Source organism: Hermetia illucens, chromosome 4, assembly GCF_905115235.1.
Source record: "Hermetia illucens chromosome 4, iHerIll2.2.curated.20191125, whole genome shotgun sequence".
Classification (NCBI taxonomy): Eukaryota; Metazoa; Arthropoda; class Insecta; order Diptera; family Stratiomyidae; genus Hermetia; species Hermetia illucens.
The window spans coordinates 117026329-117046213 of record NC_051852.1 but is presented as its reverse complement, the minus strand read 5'-3'; the positions used below and the strand labels follow the sequence as shown (position 1 = coordinate 117046213).

General features: G+C 38.1%; 1 protein-coding gene across 7 annotated transcripts in view; it reads left to right on the top strand.

The window, feature by feature from the left end:
* LOC119654823 (hexokinase type 2) overlaps positions 1-19885 on the top strand; it is a 265870-nt gene that overhangs the window by 228404 nt on the left and 17581 nt on the right. For all 7 annotated transcript variants that reach the window (XM_038060390.1, XM_038060386.1, XM_038060387.1 and 4 more), the window contains exon 2: positions 18516-18678. In XM_038060390.1, the coding sequence (XP_037916318.1) occupies positions 18516-18678 (163 nt within the window). The remainder of the gene's footprint in view (positions 1-18515; positions 18679-19885) is intronic.

Here is a 19885-nt window from a genome sequence, read left to right as displayed (position 1 = left end):
TTTCCCATCGACTTCAATGTTCAGCCCAATGAAAGGATAGCTACTGCATTTTCATCCATTGCTTCCGTTTCTCTCTAAGTCTGCATATCCTCAATAAAAATGGCCACAAAAAAATAGTTGAAATTGAAAAAATTCTATAGAATGATAATGAAGTTTTTCGACTCAACTATAGTTTTCACCATAGCATCCGTGTCACCCTGAAAAAGTGGAACCCGTGCGCTCTTTCATAATAGTAGTGGAGGAAGATAAACGGGGGGCATATTTGTTTTATTTGTGAAGTACTTCACACAGTGGTTACCTCCAGGAACAATATTTCAGTATTGAACAGCAACAATGTTTTGAACAAACAAACAAAAAATTCTGTTTCTGATTAAAATTTACTCTGCTAAGGAAATACGGTATTTCAGGAACCAGCTGCTTGCTTCTCCAGAACATATGCCGACAGGAAAAGTTTTTCTTTTTTTGTTTAAACTGAAAATATTGGCTAAGAAATTGTTCTACATTTCAACTATAACCAATATTTGGTTTTAACAAACCAATATGTTTGGAACCGAGATGAGATCTATTTATTTGATCTTTATTTCTGGTTGGTCAAAACATCATGTCTCAGCAAGGTTTTTTTTTTTTGTGGTGATTTTTTTTGGAGTGGCTTATATTTTCTTGAGACCCAGAGAAGAATTTGTTGCTCCTGTGAATCTATGATTTTTAACGAGCACTTTTCTGGCTATGTAACCAAAAATAATTCCAAAAGAGATTATCCGTGCCTTAACATAATAATGTTGTTCAAACTTATAAGTATGTAAAGTTCTTCTTCTGTTTTGATGAAAAGTCAATCCAAAAATTCAAATTCCTATTGTTATTTAGGCTCATAATTGTTCCGAATTTCATAGGAATTTTCCATTGTGTAGCTGCTGCTTCTGCTCGCAAAATGCGCATTAGCTTGGGCAAGTTTTCCGATTCTTATAGCCATCAAATTACTGTCAAAAGACGACTAGTGTAAACGGCAATTATGACTGAGAATAGTAAAATTCCTTCTTGTAGTCAAACTTAGGGAAAGTTTCAAGGTCCTTCTAGCAATTTTTAAATCTTACTAAATAGACATTTGGTACGTATAGTAGAATGTGCGGAGTCATGCAATTTTGGCCACTCCATCTTAACGAACCTTAATACAACCCAAATAGTTGACAAGTGGTTGTTATGATCGTGCCCCCAACAAAAATTGATATAACAAAAGAATTTAAATCCCGCAGACGGGCCTCCTTCTAACGGCGACTTCCACTTAGTGGATTTATGAAGTAGTAACACGGGTATCCGTTGTGATATAAAGAAACACCCACCATCATTATTTTATATGTGTATAATGTCTACTATATTTGCTCATATGGTTTGGAAATTCTCGTCAATAATAATATATTCATTGTCGGTGGAAGCAAGGCAGCTTCAAATTATGGAATTTTCTGACTTCTTGTATCGTATGTTGTTATATAATAAACAAGTTCATTTGTGGTTACATCTATACATATCGTAGTGTTGCACCCTCATTTGAATCACTAATTGAACTGAAAGTGCATACGTTTGAAATGCAACTTCTAATTGCGTGTCTTTTTGTTTGGAAGTAGTATGTATTTTTCCTATGTCTATTAATGATATCATGTGTTGTATCATTCTAAATTTTTTCTTTGGTATATTCCGTAAGTTTTCAGAATAACAGATTTTTTATTTGAAGCACAAATTTATTAAATCATTTTCAAGATTTGTCTACCTTTAGAGTCTCAATCGACAATTCAATTTATTTTGGGCATCAAAGAGAAAAAAGATTTTCGTTTGTTTAAGCAAAAAGTAAAATATGCAGCCCTTAAATCCTTTGAAAATGGCCAATATTTGTGGTTTAGTTTCCTTTCCGAAAATTCTTTCATATTTCTTTTCCCTTCACTTTGGGCATACGCATCATAAAATGTTTTCTACACGACGGCGTTCAATAAGTCCTTAAAAAGTCGAAGAGATGACGGTGATGGTGCCAGATAGGGTTGGTTTGCCATCTGTCAAAAGCTGTTAAAGTCTCAGATATATCTGTCACATGTTTTAATTTTGATTGTCAATTGAAGCAAAAAACTTCTGCTTGTTTGGAAAAAATTCGATAAACTGAATTTCGAATCGTGATTAAACGCTTATATTTTAATGGCTTAACACCGAAAGAGATTAAAACTGAGGTAGGTGAAGTTCATTGCATATCTGCCTATGTGTTGGCAACTGTTTACAATTGGGTGAATGAATTCTGTTGAGTTTCTGTGCGCTATATTACTTTTAGCTAGCAATCGCTTTTTATTTTAGAACTAAATAAGTCGGGAAACCGGGAGTTGGACGCTTCAGGGACGAAGGTACGAATATTATGTGAGAATATCCACTTTCGGGTGATATTGACATTCATAGTCTTCAATATTCAAAGAAGCAACGACTTTGACGTATTATAACTTTGTTAGTAATAGTGTGATTTCCACCAAACTTGACAAGATCATCTTCTATATTATAGCCCATATCATTGTGGTGTTAGGATGAACCTAAGGGGGTTTCCAGCCAATTACAAAAAATTATAGTAATATACTATTATTAACTTTATTTGAACAGATATTAGTATGAAAGGTATTTCGGAGCCCAGGCACCATATAGTGGCAGTCTTCTGATTTTTTTGAGATTTTTCGGTTTAGTAGTTTCTGAGAATGGCCCCCTTAAAGAAATGATCACTTTCAACCCCCCGCACTCCCCACCTTTCCAACAAAAGCCAAAACTAAGATCGGCTTTGAAAAGTACTAACCAAGACCTTTAATTTGACTAAATTTGATGAAAAAAATTTTTTCATGTATGGGGCTGACAAAAGATACTTTCATAAACAGGGGTTTCTGCACGCGTGATATTCTTTTGAAAGGTTTATATTTCATCGAAACAATGAACTTTTACAGCCAGTTATTTTAAGATTTACGTAGACATTTTAAATAAAATAACAAGTTATTTCCTTGAGGAAATATACTCCGCATTGTTTTCATTCAAAACTTTCAGTCCATGACATATTTAATTATGTTTTCTCTGCATGGCAATGCAGTTCTTTGAAGACTCATCTGATAGCAGATATTGCAATAATTCACAGAGACAAGAAATGAGATAACGAAAATAATTACATGATTCTTTGTAGCCTTGTTATCGAAAAGTTTTTATAAAATTTATAATATAAATAAAATATAACACGTTGTCTACGAATTCTATAAACATCGAAATATTATTTTGACAACATTATTTTAAGTAAATCTGATAAACCAAATCCCCTACCTTACAAAAACAATTGAACATTCTAATTATTTTCTTAATTTTTATTTTCTGGAATTTATTTTTAAATTGGAAATAAACAAATAAATAGTAAATGGAAAATTATTTGGCTTCTAAAATCCGTTTTGAAACTGATGACAAAATTATGATATTAAAAAAAAGATGAATCTAGTCACATGAATCTCTACAATTTAGAGAAAACTCAGAAGATGAATCTAAAGCTGCACATATTTTGCTTTCAGACGACAATATAATAAAAGCTTGTGCTAGGAACATTTCTGAATGTCTAGAGCGGAAACTCTAGTATTTATAATTTCCTTCATCCGTATAATCCTGACCTTGGAGTGGGTTGTTGGCCGGTAAATTATATACTTTCAAAATGTGGGTAGAAGCGCTTTTTGAGTGGGTTGTTGTCCAAGCATTGCGTAGAAATGAAATGCTGAGGTGGGTGGAACCAAATTTTTTGAATGCTCCGTTGAAATGAGATGTTGCAATCCCTATTTTTGATAGAGAGATTATTTTTGTTGTTAGTTTCTCGTTAGTTAGTTTTTTCGTTTTCGAGATTTTTTTTCATTTTCATAATTTATAATGAGTTTCTATTATGGAAACCTAAACGAAATGAAACTAATATCTTTGAAAGGAACAAAATTTAGACAATGATAGTTTCGGCCAGTGTTGGCTTTTCCCCATAGCGTCACCAAATATTTTTCGAAGTACAGATAGCGCTTAAAGAGAAAAATTCTAATAATATTAAACCGGCCTTACAAGAAAAGATCTACTCATCAGCTTTAGTTCCAGATATGATTATGAAATCCAAATTCCAACAATATTGGTAGCATAAAAGATAGCAGATGCAACACGCATCATTATATCTAATTCGAAAAAAAATGAGTGAGGGTAATAGCGAAAGATTTTTGAAAACAAGAGGGAACAACAACAATTTGCAGTTTAATTAAAAATCTAATAATCGCAAGAATTTAGTATTATAACGCCTCCTTAGAAGAATATCAACGAAGTTGGTTTATCTAATTTGGCACCTTTGTTCGTCTAATGACAAAATTAAAAACAACCGCACACTATCAATACCGTCCTCTAAAAACTTGTCAAATAATAAAATATATTGCTACAGTTTCTAATTTAATGAGAGTGGTTGATGTGGAAGCCTATATGGGACATATCTCATCAGCTATGCTAACTCAAATCATCGCTGCCGGATTTTGGAAATGTGCTGCCATTCACTCTAGAGCTGGCCAAAAAGGGCAATATTCCCCCTTCTTCTTCTTCGAATTTGGACAGAAGTAAAAATTGGGGGGGGGGGAATTTCCAGCTCTGCAGAATACAAATAGTGGCGCACCTATTCGAAGCGCAATTCATGCACTTTGACGGTCATTTGACGTTAAATATGCCAATGCGTTGCCGTAGTGGAACAGAAGTTTCTACTTTACCAAGTGATCCTTGTTTCTTGACTTCGTCATTCAAATGGTAGGCTATATCAACTTAGAAGCCGCCCGTGATGATTTCTCCCTTTTCCCAAATGGCTAGTGTGAATGTTCCGTGACCTTTCTGGAAAATGCTGGCCATATCATTCATGGCCTGCCTTTGGGTCTTGGACACTTTCGGTTGGACTGGCGGATCTATGTTTCGTCCAGTGCCACGAATTGACCCAAAAATCTCATTGATTACGCGGGAACTAGACTAAATGGTGCTTGCAATTGCCAACATGATTCTCCTTCTGATGCAAAGTGAGGAAGCACGGCATCTAGAGCGCTAGTAGCTTCTTCATATACAAATTTTCAATTTTGTTTTACACGCTCTTTAGGCATATCCACGGCGTTCGATTTTCATTCGAATACTGACGAATTAAATCTAAATCTAAATCTAAATTTTGATACTATCCTTCAAACTGGTTAGAAAAGGGACAAGTAAGCCAGTGTATACGAGTGTTTAGCTGCAGCAGCTCAGAGGTGTGAGTAGACCTAAAAGGTCAAAAAAGTATTTAGGATAAACAGTAGGCTCGTTTCGTCGTTAGGGCAGATGCAAATCACTGCCTCACCTTTGTTCTGCGGAGCATAATGATTAAAAGCGGCTAAAAGTGTTGTTTGCTCCCAATATAGTATTTCTCATAAATCAGACATGGGGATGAAATTATAACGGGCGAAACACCAGTGATTTGGCCTTAGCTGATCTGAGTCTTGAAAGCAACTTTTTTATTTGAGGATTAAGTGATCTTGAGTCTCTCATACACTTGGTGGCAAACCGCTCTATGTTTGAAGATGAACTTACCCTTTCCTCTTAGTGCACTGACCACTCTTTCTTGGCAGATACCCAGTTTTCGAAAAATGATTGCCAAAAAAAATGGAGACGGAATTAAATTACTCCTCAAAATTAGTATCCGCCGTCAAGTGGGTGGGTGACGTAGGACCACTCAGACTTCAAACAAAAAATTGTCAATTTGAATTAGGTTTTTGCCTTACTTTGTGTCCGTGTCCGGATAGCTGAGTGGTTAGAGCGCAAGGCTGTCGTACGGAAGGTCGCGGTTCAAATCTCGCTGATGGCAGTGAGATTTGTATCGTGATTTGACGTCGGACACCAGTCGACTCAGCTGTGAATGAGTACCTGAGTCAAATCAGGGTAATAATCTCGGGCGAGCGCAATGCTGACCACATTGCCTCCTAGTGTACCGTTACGGTCTTGAATGAAGTGCTCTAACACACTTCAAGGCCCTGATCCAATATGGATTGTTGCGCCAATGATTATTATTATTATTAACTATAAAGATACTGAGGGCTATTTTAGTGTTCATACCTTTAAAAAAGAGAAAGGATGAATTGTCACAACTCAAGACCCAAATTCATGGGTTGGTAATTTTATCAAGACAGGATCATTTTTAAGGTTTTGTGTAAATACAAAACCTTATTAAAATCGGTTTACTGTCTGTCTGTCTGTCTGCCCGTCACACGCATTTTTCTTGGAGACGGTTATAGCGATTGACACCAAAATTGGTAGAAAGATGGGAACTGTAAACGCTCACGCATACAGTGAATTACATCCTTTTACGTCGAATTTAAGGGGGGTCCCCATACATGCAAAAGGGGGGTGTAAAATTTTTTTTCATCAAATATTGTCATGTGGGGTATCAAATTAAAGGCCTCGATTAGTACTTTTCAAAGCCGATCTTAGTTTTGACATTTGTTGGAAGGGTGGAGAGCGCGAGGGGTTGAAAGTGATCACTTCTTTAAGGGGGCCATTCTCAGAAACTACCAAGCAGAAAAATCTGAAAAAAATCAGGAGCCACTATATGGTGCCTGGGCTCCGAAATACCTTCCATGCCGATATCTGTTTAAATAAAGTTAATAATAGTATATTACTACGATTTTTTGTAATTGGTTAGAAACCCCCCTTAAGTTCATCCTAGTACCATGAAATTTTGCAGTGATATAGGCTATAATATAAAGCATGATCTTACTAATCGCACTATTACTAACAAAGTTATAATACCTCAAATTTGTTGCTTCTTTGAAAATTGAAGACTATGAATATCAATATCACCCGAAACTGGATACTCTCACATAATATATGGATATATTAGGTGCTACGTACTAAGAAATACACAAAACCTTTCGTACCTGAAGCGTCCAGCTTCCGGTTTCCCGACTTGTTTTACATCTTGGACGCAATATATACTGTTACCATAGACCTCTATGTGCCTCTTAGCGCATTAGTCACACTTGCACGTCATCCTTTCCGGTTTCTGTCAATTGGTTAAAAACCCTGATGTGACTTCCCTATACTCCATGAAGGAATGGACAGGGAACACGCAAAACCTTTCCTTCATTAGGACACTACACCATTTTTTACCGTTATAAAATACGACCATGAGCCGATCTTATTCAACAAAACAATTTGGTTAGGCAAAAATTCCAGAAGCTATTCCTAGGATGCTAAGTTTTCTTACTTATTTCAAATTGGGTGATACCTTCATAGATGACCAAAAATCAAAGAACAAATTTAATATATTTTGGGACAAAGATTGGATGACTTACACTACTATATTACAAAAATATTAACTTTTAAGTAATCCAATTACTTTTTTATTTTAATAATCCGTTAAGTAATTAACACCACTTCTCATTTCAACAATCCTTATAAATATTTAAGATATTTTTAAATTAACAATTCATATGTTGTTTTCATTAATGTACACTTAACATTCTTTTTAATTCAACGAACTCAAAAAGACTTCTCTGCTCAATTCCCAACTTGATATCTATAATTTGTGACAGGTCTCCTAAAACAAAATTACTCATCGCACACTTTTCTGAGATCTTCCACTCCATTGGCGTGCTACGCAAAGTGGATAGATCCGCACCATCTATTCGCTCGCACTCGCAACATTCGAAATAAATTTCGAATGCTGCGAATCCTGCCGCGCCACATCACTCCGCCCCCAGATGAAACCTAGGGGTTTCAGCGACTGATCCCCGAACTTCGTTCGCCGTTAATCCACAAAGCGGACACGACGTTGCTTCGGGGCGCACGCGGGTTTCAGCCTGGACAAAGAGACCGCCTTCTTGTGACCACCGATCTCGAGCTGGAAGAAATGTTCTCCCCGCTCGAGAACGCGGTACGGGCCCTCATATGGAGGCTGCAGCGGCTTCCGGACGGCATCCGTCCTGATCAGCACGTGCGTGCAAGTGTCCAGCTCCTTGGGCGAACAGGCAGGTATGGACGAGTGTCGAGTGGGTGGTGGCGCTTTGATGCGTCGGAGATTGTCTCTCAGCAGACGCACCAACCCCGACTCCGTGAGACCCGATCTCTTGTCGAAGACCGGATCGCTTGAGAGTCTCGGGTTCTCCCCGTAAACCAGCTCCGCGGGGCTGGCAGCAAATTCCTCTCGGCGGGTTGTACGAAGGCCGAGTAGGACGAGAGGCAAGACTTGCGTCCAGGACGGGTCGTCGCGTGCCATAATGGCGGCTTTCAGCGTCCGGTGCCAACGTTCCAACATCCCATTGGATTGTGGGTGGTATGCCGTAGTCCGCTGGCGTTTAAAACCAAGGAGTTTGCCTAACTCGGAGAAAAGGGTGGACTCAAATTGCATTCCCTGGTCAGTGATGACCACTGCAGGGACGCCAAAGCGAGGTATCCACTCTCGACAGAGGGCTTCAGCACATGATTGCGCCGTGATGTCTTTCAGAGGTATTGCCTCAGGCCACCGCGTGAACCTGTCGATGATTGTGAGGCAATACTTATAACCGTGCGAGTCTCGCAAAGGCCCTATTATGTCGAGGTGTATGGTGTGGAAACGCTTGGTAGTGCGGGGGAATGAGCCCACTTCTTTCCTAACATGCCTGGAGACCTTACATTTTTGGCATGCGATGCACTCTCTGGCCCAGGAATTAATATCCTTGTTCATGGAGGGCCAGAAGTATTTTCCGGTGACTAACCGGTTTGTTGTCCTGATGCCGGGGTGCGCCAAGTCGTGAACTGCGTGGAACACTTCCTTGCGAAATGTGGCCGGAATGTATGGCCGAGGTCCCTTTTCCGAGTCTTCGCAGCAGAGCGAGAGGCTTGAGCCGAAGATGGGCAACTCCCGAAATTTGTATTTGGGGTTGGACTTGAGGCTCTGAAGTGCTGCGTCATCCACTTGCGCCTTGGCAATAGCCGAGAAATCGAGTGAGGCGGGGATGTTAACTTCGGAGACACGAGACAAAGCGTCAGCAACAATGTTGTCCTTCCCGGACACGTGCTGGATGTCCGACGTAAACTGGCTTATGAAGCTCAGGTGTCGAAGCTGACGAGGGGACGCTTTGTCGGGCTTCTGTTTCAAAGCGAACGTGAGAGGCTTATGGTCCGTGAACACTGTGAACGGCCTGCCTTCTAGGGAGAAACGGAAGTATTTGATGGACAGGTATGCGGCGAGCAGTTCGCGATCGTAGGTGCTGTAGTTCCGTTGAGCGGGATTCAACTGCTTCGAGAAGAAGCTCAACGGCTGCCAAACTTGGTCCACCTTTTGGTGAAGGGCAGCACCTACTGCGTTGTCAGAGGCATCAACAAAAACGGCTAGGGGTGCATCTTGCAGAGGGAATGCCAAGAGCGTAGCGTCAGCCAGTTGTTGACGAGATTTGTCAAACGCGCAGATAGCCTCTTCAGACCACACGATCTCTCGTGTGTCCTTAGTTTTGGGGCCAGACAAGTACGCGTTCAAAATGGACTGGAGATGGGCGGCCTTGGGCAGGAAACGACGGTAGAAGTTCAGCATGCCCAAGAACCTCCTCAACTCCCTCACTGTCTTTGGACGCGGGAAGCTTGATATCGCTTGCACCTTGTCTGGGTCGGGCTGTATTCCTTCAGGGGAAATGAAATGGCCGAGGAATCTCACCTGTTGTTGAAGGAATTTGCATTTCTCAACGTTTAGGACTAAACCGGCCTCAAGGAGACGTTGAAAAATGCACTCGAGATGGGCTAAGTGCTCAGACTCAGTGGAAGAAGCGACCAAAACATCATCCAAATATACGAAACAGAATTCGAGGTTTCGCAGGACTGAGTGAATGAACCTTTGAAAGGTTTGCGCCGCGTTGCACAATCCGAAAGTCATCCGGGTGAACTCGAAGAGTCCAAAGGGTGTGCATATTGCCGTCTTTGGAATGTCTTCAGGAGCTACTGGAATTTGGTGATAAGCCTTGGTTAAGTCCAAGGTCGAAAAGATGCGGCAATTCGCGAGGTGATGCGCAAAGTCGTGGATGAGTGGAATTGGATATCGGTCAGGAACAGTCTGTGCATTTAGCCTTCTGTAATCCCCACATGGGCGCCATTCGCCGTTTGGCTTAGGGACCATATGCAGTGGGGAAGACCAACAGCTGTTTGAGGGCCTGCAGATACCCTGTTGAACGAGTTGTTCAAACTCTTTCCGTGCAATTGCCAGTTTCTGAGATGGTAGAGGACGCACCTTCGAGAAGATCGGGGAACCAGTAGTGATAATGTGGTGCTGCACATTGTGCTTCACTGGTTTGGAGAGACTACAGTTGGTAGTAATCTGGCTGAACTTTTGGAGAAGTGCCCGAACACGAGAGTCGGTAATGTCTTCTAAAAGAACGGAAAGATTATTGCCTGGGTGAGATACCATATGTCCCGACGAATTAAGGTTGGTCGTGGAATCTATAAGAGACTTGTTTTGCAAGTCCACCAGCAATCCATAGTGACACAGGAAGTCTGCGCCTAGTATGGGGAAGCTGACATCCGCCAGGATGAAACGCCACGAAAACGTCCTACGCAAGCCAAGACTCACGTCCACTTGCCTATACCCGTGAATTGAGCAGAGAAGTCTTTTTGAGTTCGTTGAATTAAAAAGAATGTTAAGTGTACATTAATGAAAACAACATATGAATTGTTAATTTAAAAATATCTTAAATATTTATAAGGATTGTTGAAATGAGAAGTGGTGTTAATTACTTAACGGATTATTAAAATAAAAAAGTAATTGGATTACTTAATTGGTGACCCCGACGTGATATCTATAATTTGTGACAGGTCTCCTAAAACAAAATTACTCATCGCACACTTTTCTGAGATCTTCCACTCCATTGGCGTGCTACGCAAAGTGGATAGATCCGCACCATCTATTCGCTCGCACTCGCAACATTCGAAATAAATTTCGAATGCTGCGAATCCTGCCGCGCCACAACTTTATCTTGAGAATGCAATACAATGCTGAATCTTCATTTCTTGAGGGGGCACAATATAATACTATGTTTTGATATATACGTGAAATCGACCATTTAAAGCAAAAACCTCACTACTTTTTTCTCTATTCTCCCTCTCCCCTTCTCTTTAACATGTTCATTCTTTTCCTGGAGCGGGTGTGTACATTTAGCCAAACATGTTCAAGGGCCCAAAAACATGAAATCAGAAGATTTAGCGTTGAAAAAGGAAAGAAATGGTTCCCGAAATACTGTATACGCAACGATTCAATGAAATGTTTAGCTAAAGGAGGAAATATCTTGAATTGATTTACATGTAAAAGGAGCAATGCGATCTTGCCAAGTGTCCCCACGCGTTTGAAAAATATGTATTCCAATCCCCCAAATTCACTCTACTGAAAAGGATGAGTGAGAAGTATTCTTCTAATTCTTGGCTACGTTATCGTCAACTCATTATCGGTCACGACATCCTCTAATTGCTTCGAAGATCAATTATGAAAGGAGCGGTTTGCTGTGTTATTTTTGTATTTTCTTGCCGATCTTGTTCGATATTTTTTGAAGGAGTTTTAGTATTTTGTAGAAATTTTTATTTTTGAGAGGCATTTGGCATTTTTTCGGAATTTCCATATCCGAAAAAATTTAACAAATTTAACATTCAGAAAGGTCACACGTGCACAAGCTAGCAAAGTCAAAATTTACACGGAAAAATAGAAAAGGAAATATGATGAATTGTTTACCCTTGTCAATGTGAGTATTGACGTTGAAATGAAAACATCACTTAATCAATGGTGATCACCCATCAAATGGATGCATCCTACTGAGCACTACTGCAAGTTTTTTAGATATCCACACTTTTGGTGACGTGGTGAATACTACCTCTCCTTTCAATATTTTTCAGGAGTTTCCATTGTATTTGAACCTCGTTGAAAATTATTCCAATCAATATCTTCCAGAGAATAAAAATATTTGATGTCATCTCCAAGTTTTTATCACCCTATTTACTCTCTGAATGGCTGCAATTACTTAATTTATTTGCAGTACAATTCCACATAACTAAGCAATAAACAGAGAAGGATCGCGTCAAAAATATTTCCCAAAACATAAAATCATAAAGTACTTTTTAGATAGATATATGCACATTGAAATCTTCAGATACAAAAGAATATTACCGGCAAATAAAATATGATTGTATGCATGCCATACCTACTTGAATTAACAAGCTCGTTTATGGCGGCTGAGTGGCGATTATAAAATAAATAAGAATATTGCACACATTCATTTCACTTAAACTCTGCTGCTGCCCCATCACATCAATTGACGATATTAAATGGCAATTTGAATTTTATTGTAGAATGACAAGAGGATATTTCTGCATGGGATGGATGCGCAGTTCTCTCATTCGAGGTTAAAGATTTGGAATAAATTTTATAAATACTTTATAGGTTGGTAATGCATTTCCCTGCAATGATTAATAATAATTACGTCTCCTCTGAAATCCAGAGTATATATAAACAGATCCACCTTAATGATATTTACGCAGAATGATTAAAATTATAAAAAAAGTCAAAGCTAAAAAGAAGCAACTGAAGAGTTGATACCAATTGCCAAAGCCAACAGTTTTTGATTAAAAAAATAAAAACAAAGATTCAATTTTATTTAAATAACACGAGATATGTATTTGCAGAATCTTTTATTGATTGAACCTGGGGGTAAACAAATTGACGGTTTATATTAAGAATCGAACAGTAGAGATGATGGAGCTATGTCACGTAGACGAAAAGAAATTAAGCTTTCATGAGTGAAGTCAATTTTGCTAATATTTGTTTATTAATTGTGGAAACACTTAACACTTATTCAATATTAAAATATTCCGAAAAGTCTTCAAATCTCTGACGCAAGACAAAAGGTAAATTTGTTCCTTGGAATTATGTGCATCCGAAATATTTGTTGTTTGGAGATTAGTATTTACTTGACCGTTGTGCTCTTGGGTAGTTATTTGCAGTTTTATGAGGGGAGGTGGTGGATGGTGTAGACTGCTTGCATAAATTGGTCAAATGCTCCCAGGGGCCATTTGCCCATCCCAATATCTTTGTTCGGTATTGGAACGAATTACTTGTCGCGATTCTTTTTGTGAAGACTACATATTTATTTTTATTTTTGATCCAATTTAGGAGTCTCCTTGGTACAATAATATTAAATTGAAAAGTTTGGAGGAGTTATTTATTGTATGATTCTTTTAAGAAGAAATTGTGAATATTCAATATAAATTTATGAAGTTGCGTTCTATTCATAGTCGACCAAACAATAAAATTTGTAGAAATTGGGGTGAATAATATTAAAGCTGAAATGAATGCACTTTTAGGAAAGTGATGATGATGACTGCAGGTGGATCTTAATGTATCAATCATGGCTACCTCTTACCACTGGCGATTTTCATTATGTAGAAATGGCAACAACTTCCAATTAACTGTGCTGCATTTCATATGAGAAGGTGGAAAAGCTTTGGGGAACTTTTGCCTAACCAATTTGACTTACAGGAGTGGTTTTTCGGTCCTAAGAAGTATCAAGTTTCCCTTATATGAATTGTTAGGTCACTATAAAACAAAAGCAATATGAATAAATTCACTCCTAAGTTCCAATATGAGGAAAGGTCCAAATATGCGAGGCTCTAGATTCATAATTTTGCTCAATAGCGTGGGAGGTGCAAGAACGGACCTACACTCCCCCAGCCATTAAAGCAGCTAGCAAACACGTGTCAACATTGATTTAGTTATATGTAGGTGAATAAAGACTTGATCTCAGGTTGTTTTTACGTTCGACCCTCGTATGAAATTGACAATTGATAATGACCATTCTGATTACCCCCCATTTTCGTGTTCATTGTAATGTGTTATACATTTCTGAGCTAATGTACGTCTAGACTGTAATTGAACGCAAACAACATCATTATACGTATGGCCGAACTGAATTACTGATATTCTCTTCAGTGACTGATTTGTGACTTCATCTGATAATTGCCGAGGGCTGAGTTACGGTAGACATTTTCCAGTAAGTCGACGGGTTCCTCACTATGAGGGAACTAAAAAGCGAATGAAACGAATTAATGTGATAGACTCGAAATATCTCCAAATCTCGAGTAGTCCAGAAATATAACTACCGCAAAACCAATGGATTCGTTCTAACCTTCAACTTTGGATGTCAAAAAAACCTTCGTTTTCTGGGTAGTGTAAAATTCTCGTTGATCATCAGAGATCATGTGAACCACATCGCACATAAGGTTAAGCTAAGGTTTCCTACCAGGGTAGAGGCAATTCTTCAGACACTGCTCTCCCAGGGCAGAGATGAGGCAGCGTCTGAAGAATTACCTCTGCCCTGGCAAGAAACCGTAGCCGTCTTCGACCCTCTTTTCATTTTTAAAAATGCCATTAAAATCCTGTCTGTTTGGTCGCAGCCTGCACCCTGGAAAGGTCCTGAAACTGTATAGGAAAAAAACTAGACCGATCCTGGAATATGTCTATTTCTGCGCAGTAGTAATTCCCAAATATGTATACAAGAAAATTAAGTCGCTAACATATATATCTAATGTTAAACCCTAAACAGACTAATCACTAATACTTCATATTTGATGCCATACTTGGTAACTTTGGGGAACACAAAAACCAATATAAATGGAGGAACGAAGTTGGCTCTATGGGGGTCTTTTCTTCAAAGTTGGGTCCGGTACACCTGCAAAAATTTGCCAGTTTCATTATAACGTCGGAAATTTGATGCTTCTATTTTGCAACTTCTATTTTTGCTCTCCGTCAATTTTTTTCTTTTTCTCTATTTACCACACAACACAACTCATAACGAAACATACTTAGAGAAAGGAGCACATTTGTCTCATTGGAGGATTCTTTTTTGCTTCCATTAGTAACCTGGCCGATTAACCTTACATTATCATCATTTAAGGAGTCGAAAAAAACTCCTATCGACTCTCATTCACTCCCAAAGCACTGACTTGATTAAGTCATTAAGGTAATTGCTACCATTCTCGTCAATCTGTCCTCAAGATTCAATAAGTTTCGTGATTCGTCATTTTAGCAAATTAATTTTTTTTCGGTAGTCAATAAGTTTTTCAGACGGTTTTGTCGTGCTCAGAAGTATCATGATAGTTCTCGTCAATATTATTTTACGCTTAGAACAAATCTGATGATGTTGACAGAATACTATCCATAGGATAAAAAACATAGAACGGATTCGGTCTATTCGCCAACATTGTTACGTTGGAACACGGCACTTCTGGGATTGAACAAAACATAGCTATCATTCTTCGATAGTTAAGGTAATTAGATTAGTTGCCTACATATAATACTCTACTATATAATCGCTATAGAGATGTAAATGTAATGAAAACAAATGTTATGAAATGAAGCCTATGTGGATTTTTTCGACTCCCCAGAATGGTAGTCCTGTCATTCTACGATGGTTTAAATTTCTTAACTCCTCGACATCTTCTGAAAGTTTCTGCATCCACTGTCAAATTACTTTCCAAAAATCGATATCTGACGCCAGGCCTTCAAAGCTTGAACGCATCCTAATTCATGCTACTAACAGACTGGTACTGCCTGCAAGTAAGGAAGTTTCACTTTGCCACCTCCGCCAGACAAGCACATCTCCCCCCAAAAAGGCGCCGGGCTTGTTGAATAACCATAGAAGCGTCTCTTCCAGAAGTATCGAAATTTTGGTGGCATCGTGGTTGAAGGTGAAATCATGGATTGCAGTCGTCGCTCTTTAATTTTTTTTGAAAAATTGAGGATTGCTTTTTGAATTTTCCAGCTGACATAGTATTAAAGTTAAGTCGCAGTATATTTTCCCAGAGGTTTCTCCAGAAGCCCTCGAAAATGCATGTTGGGCAATTTTCAACCAATTGTTCAGGAGAGCGGCACTGGAAAAGTTCGTCGAATCGGCTCCACGGTGGGAACTATCTACTTTATCATCTCAAAATTCTTATTATCATTACTCAGCTCAAACAAAATGGTGATATTGTTGTGTGTTCATGAGGTATACAAATTTGTCTTAACCATCGGTTCTGATTCTTTATTCATTAAACTTTGAAGTAAAGTTTCATTTTTCAGTACCAGTAACTATTCGACCTCTTCGAACATTCTACAGCTACATTCCTCGCAGTGCTTGAGCTACCCTCAATAAGTTCCAGTGAAACGTTCCTCCTAAAATCGTACAATTTTAATTTTAATTTTCACACTGAGGCCGTTAACAACTGGTTCCCGAAATATCTTATATGTGATCCAATAAAAATCCTTTTAACCAAAAAAGAAAACTTATTATATTGATTTATATTTAAAAATTGGCTAGCAACTGCACTCCATGCATGACGATGATACCATTCACCCCTTTCTGCAACTCGTGTGGTGTGTGACGTAAATAAGCTATTTTCATGTTTTTCATATTGCAAATCGAAGAAAATAAACACGCGTGACGTTCAAACGAAATTTGGGGCTGGCGCGAGACCTGTCACATGTAGCATCAATTTTGAATCACGAGTCGGATTCAAGAAACGACTCCGGGGTCGTTTCTTGAAAATACATCTGTATACAAATAGTAGTTTTTGCAATAATGAAGTATTTTCGATACGGTCTACGTGAGTCCTTGTTGCGGAACCAAATTCCGTAATTAACCATGGTCAGCGGAAGAGACAACCTTCGTACGTAATGTATGACCTCTCATTGCCTTTTGATTGATTCGTCTTGTATCTGTTCTGTATTCCTATTGATTTGAAATCATTTAGAGTTATAACACGTCAGCTAGTCCATTGTTGACAAGAATCAATCAGAAAAGGGAAAACACTTCTGAGATGGATACTCGTTCGTTTCCCATAATCTAATTCCGAGGAACAACATAATGCTAATGAAATGCAATACCTAGTCCATGTCGAACTTTGCTCCCCCGGGTATATGCCAGCTATGTGATTTTTCAATATGAAATGGTCTTTGTGATCTGTTATCTGCGTTGACTAAGTCTTTTCAACTTGTCCGTGGCTTTTCCTGTGGACGGCTTCCTGAACCGCTATTGTTTCCAGATTCGATCTTCATACATTCACTATGCGTGGCCCGCCCATCGTAGTTTGTCTGCTTTGCAGTGAGTCTGCTTTGCATCCCAGTGAGCGTGCTTTGCATCAACCAATTTACTAATTGCGCCTAATAGGGAAGCAATAACCTAAATTAATATGGTTTGATATGTTCAATCAAAAACCGAAGTTACTCCCTGAAAGCACTGATTACTTTTTGTTTGCCTGCATATAGAAAGTACATATCAGCTACTTAATTGTCAGGAACTCCTAGAAGTAGTTCATAAATGCTTGGTTCGGTTGAGGTGTTGAATATTGCTTACATTAGACTGTCATGAGATGAGAAAATTTTAGTAGAAGGGGCTTTCCTAATTGCAGCCCTTTTAGACTAAGTAGATTAGTACAGGACAGATTCAATCTTAGTTCTCTCTTTCTCAATACGTTTCAACTGCCTCTTGTTCATCATTTTTGGGAAAACCATGTCTGCTTGCTTTCCGCTCTTCATTTATTTGTCTCAATATCTCCAAAATGAGAAAGATTTTTAAATATTTCCATCTTCTCCCAAAACGACTAACGGCCTATATTTTATAGCAATTATTGTTCTGCTTCCAAATGGTTTCTTTTAATCAACTTTACGTTAATATTAACGAAAACATCATCTCAATTCGTCTCCTCACAAAGGCAAGCTGAAGGAAAGAAATCGAGTTGATTATTCTGGCATTTCTAAGGCTTCGGTTGACAATTTGATTGGAATGGAATGAAACGTCCTAAATATCAACGACTGTGATTAACTTCCATGATTTTCCGCTTATTCGTGCAGAAGACATGGATGTGTGGGCGTGAGATCTATTGGTACTCATCTTGTATCATTAGCAAAAAATACTTTTTATTAGAAGGCCACCGAACATTCAATTGCACGAGCTTTGCCCCAATTTCTAATTATTGTTGTTTATCTAATTTCAAACATTTTTTGAAAGGAACAAGAGCACGTGGATAACACAAAAGTCAAAAACCTAATGCGAAAAATTATCTTAAAAATGTATCGAACACTTTCATATACGAGTAGGTACTGGTATCATCCGCCTCAGGCGTGAACACATTCCATCCTATCGAAAAACTGGCTACATTTTGAATGGTCCATAGAACTTACTAGCACAAAACTTTTAGAACTTTTAATTCATTTGTATGACGTATGATTCAATGCGTTGGTTTTATGTCGGGTTTTTAAAAATAAATTAATTCTATTTTTATTTACTGCGTGACTGATGATTGCATTAAATGCGTACAAGAAATGACACGAGCGAAACCTGGATTTTATATTTAGGACCATGGTTGTACCTTAATGAGTTAAACATGGCATAACATAAATCAATTTTTTGTATTTTGTTGTGAAACAATCTAATTGCGTGTCTTGTTTTCAAAATTATTTTCAGATCCGTGAACAGTGTCAAGAATTGATTTTAACACCAGAAAAAATCACTGAATTGGAAAAACGTTTTCTCTATGAAATCAATCGCGGCCTGTCGAAAGAAACACACAGCAAAGCCGACATCAAGTGTTTCGTAACCTACGTACAAGATCTACCAAATGGAAAAGGTAATTTTAAAGCACCGCTAATAATAAGACAATAAGTTGTTTTGAAACTAACCAAGTAGCAAATCTTAAGACCGATAAGATAGATCTATTTCATGATCTTCAGGAATATGAAGACTCATTCATTTATCTCTGTAAAGTTAGATCCGTTAATACTTCTCTGGTGTTGATGGATATTTTAGTGTCATCTAAATTTTAAATTGTAAATAAATCTCTCGATGTAAAATAATCCTATCCTTCTGGCAAAGCTTAAGGATGCCAGTGAAATTAGAAAAATTGAGGGTAATGTAAACAGAAATGGTATCATTTAGGTTCTACATATAATAACAAGTAATGGATAGTTATCATATTGAACAACTTTTTAAATTAGCTACGTACACAATGATATGATAACCGTTTTGGAAGTATCACCTTCCTTCAGTTTCAAAAAAGATTTTATGTGTTGCGTACAAAATTGTAGGAGTTAAAACGCAAAAAAAAAATCACAATCAAAAGTGTTAAATTGAAAACTACGGATAGAATGAAGTTTTGATAAAAACCCACTGAAAATGCTGAAATTATAGAGCCAATATAACTAGATAGTTTGATCAGGATGTGTCTGAAATATTCTTGAAGTATATCAAATTGATGAAGAGATGGCGATTAGGTCAGCATCATGAAACCTGTAGGCGACACCTTCTTAGGCAGCATACTTGAAATTAGTTTGGAAGGAGCAACGAGATGTCGATTAGAAGAAACCCTGCCAAGACAATTCGTTAAGAAAAAAACCGAAATAGTTTTTTTAGTTTTTCGAAGCTTTCGTACACCTCTACCAAAACAAACAAAGGGTGAAAATAACTCAGAAAATCTTCAAATGCGAAACTTGTTGTTGCGATTCTAGTACCTTCAGGACACGTTTAAGTGGAGCTGGTTATATGGGTTAAGGAAAGGTTACCCAGTAGACATACGAGCCACTTTAATCCAGGACAGTACATACAATTTCCTAGTAGATCTCCAGGCTTTGTTAGGAAGCTTGCTGTTGCAATGATATCAGCGATAATTGATTAACTAGTGGGTTAATATTTTAATCGACGAAACTAATTTACCCGAGATTGATTTTTTTAATGGCAATTTATTTAACCGCTGAAAATATTAATCGGTTAGTCAATTGGTTAACCATATTCAATGGTAGTCATTACTCCGGATATTGTATGGAAGACGAGCATTTTTA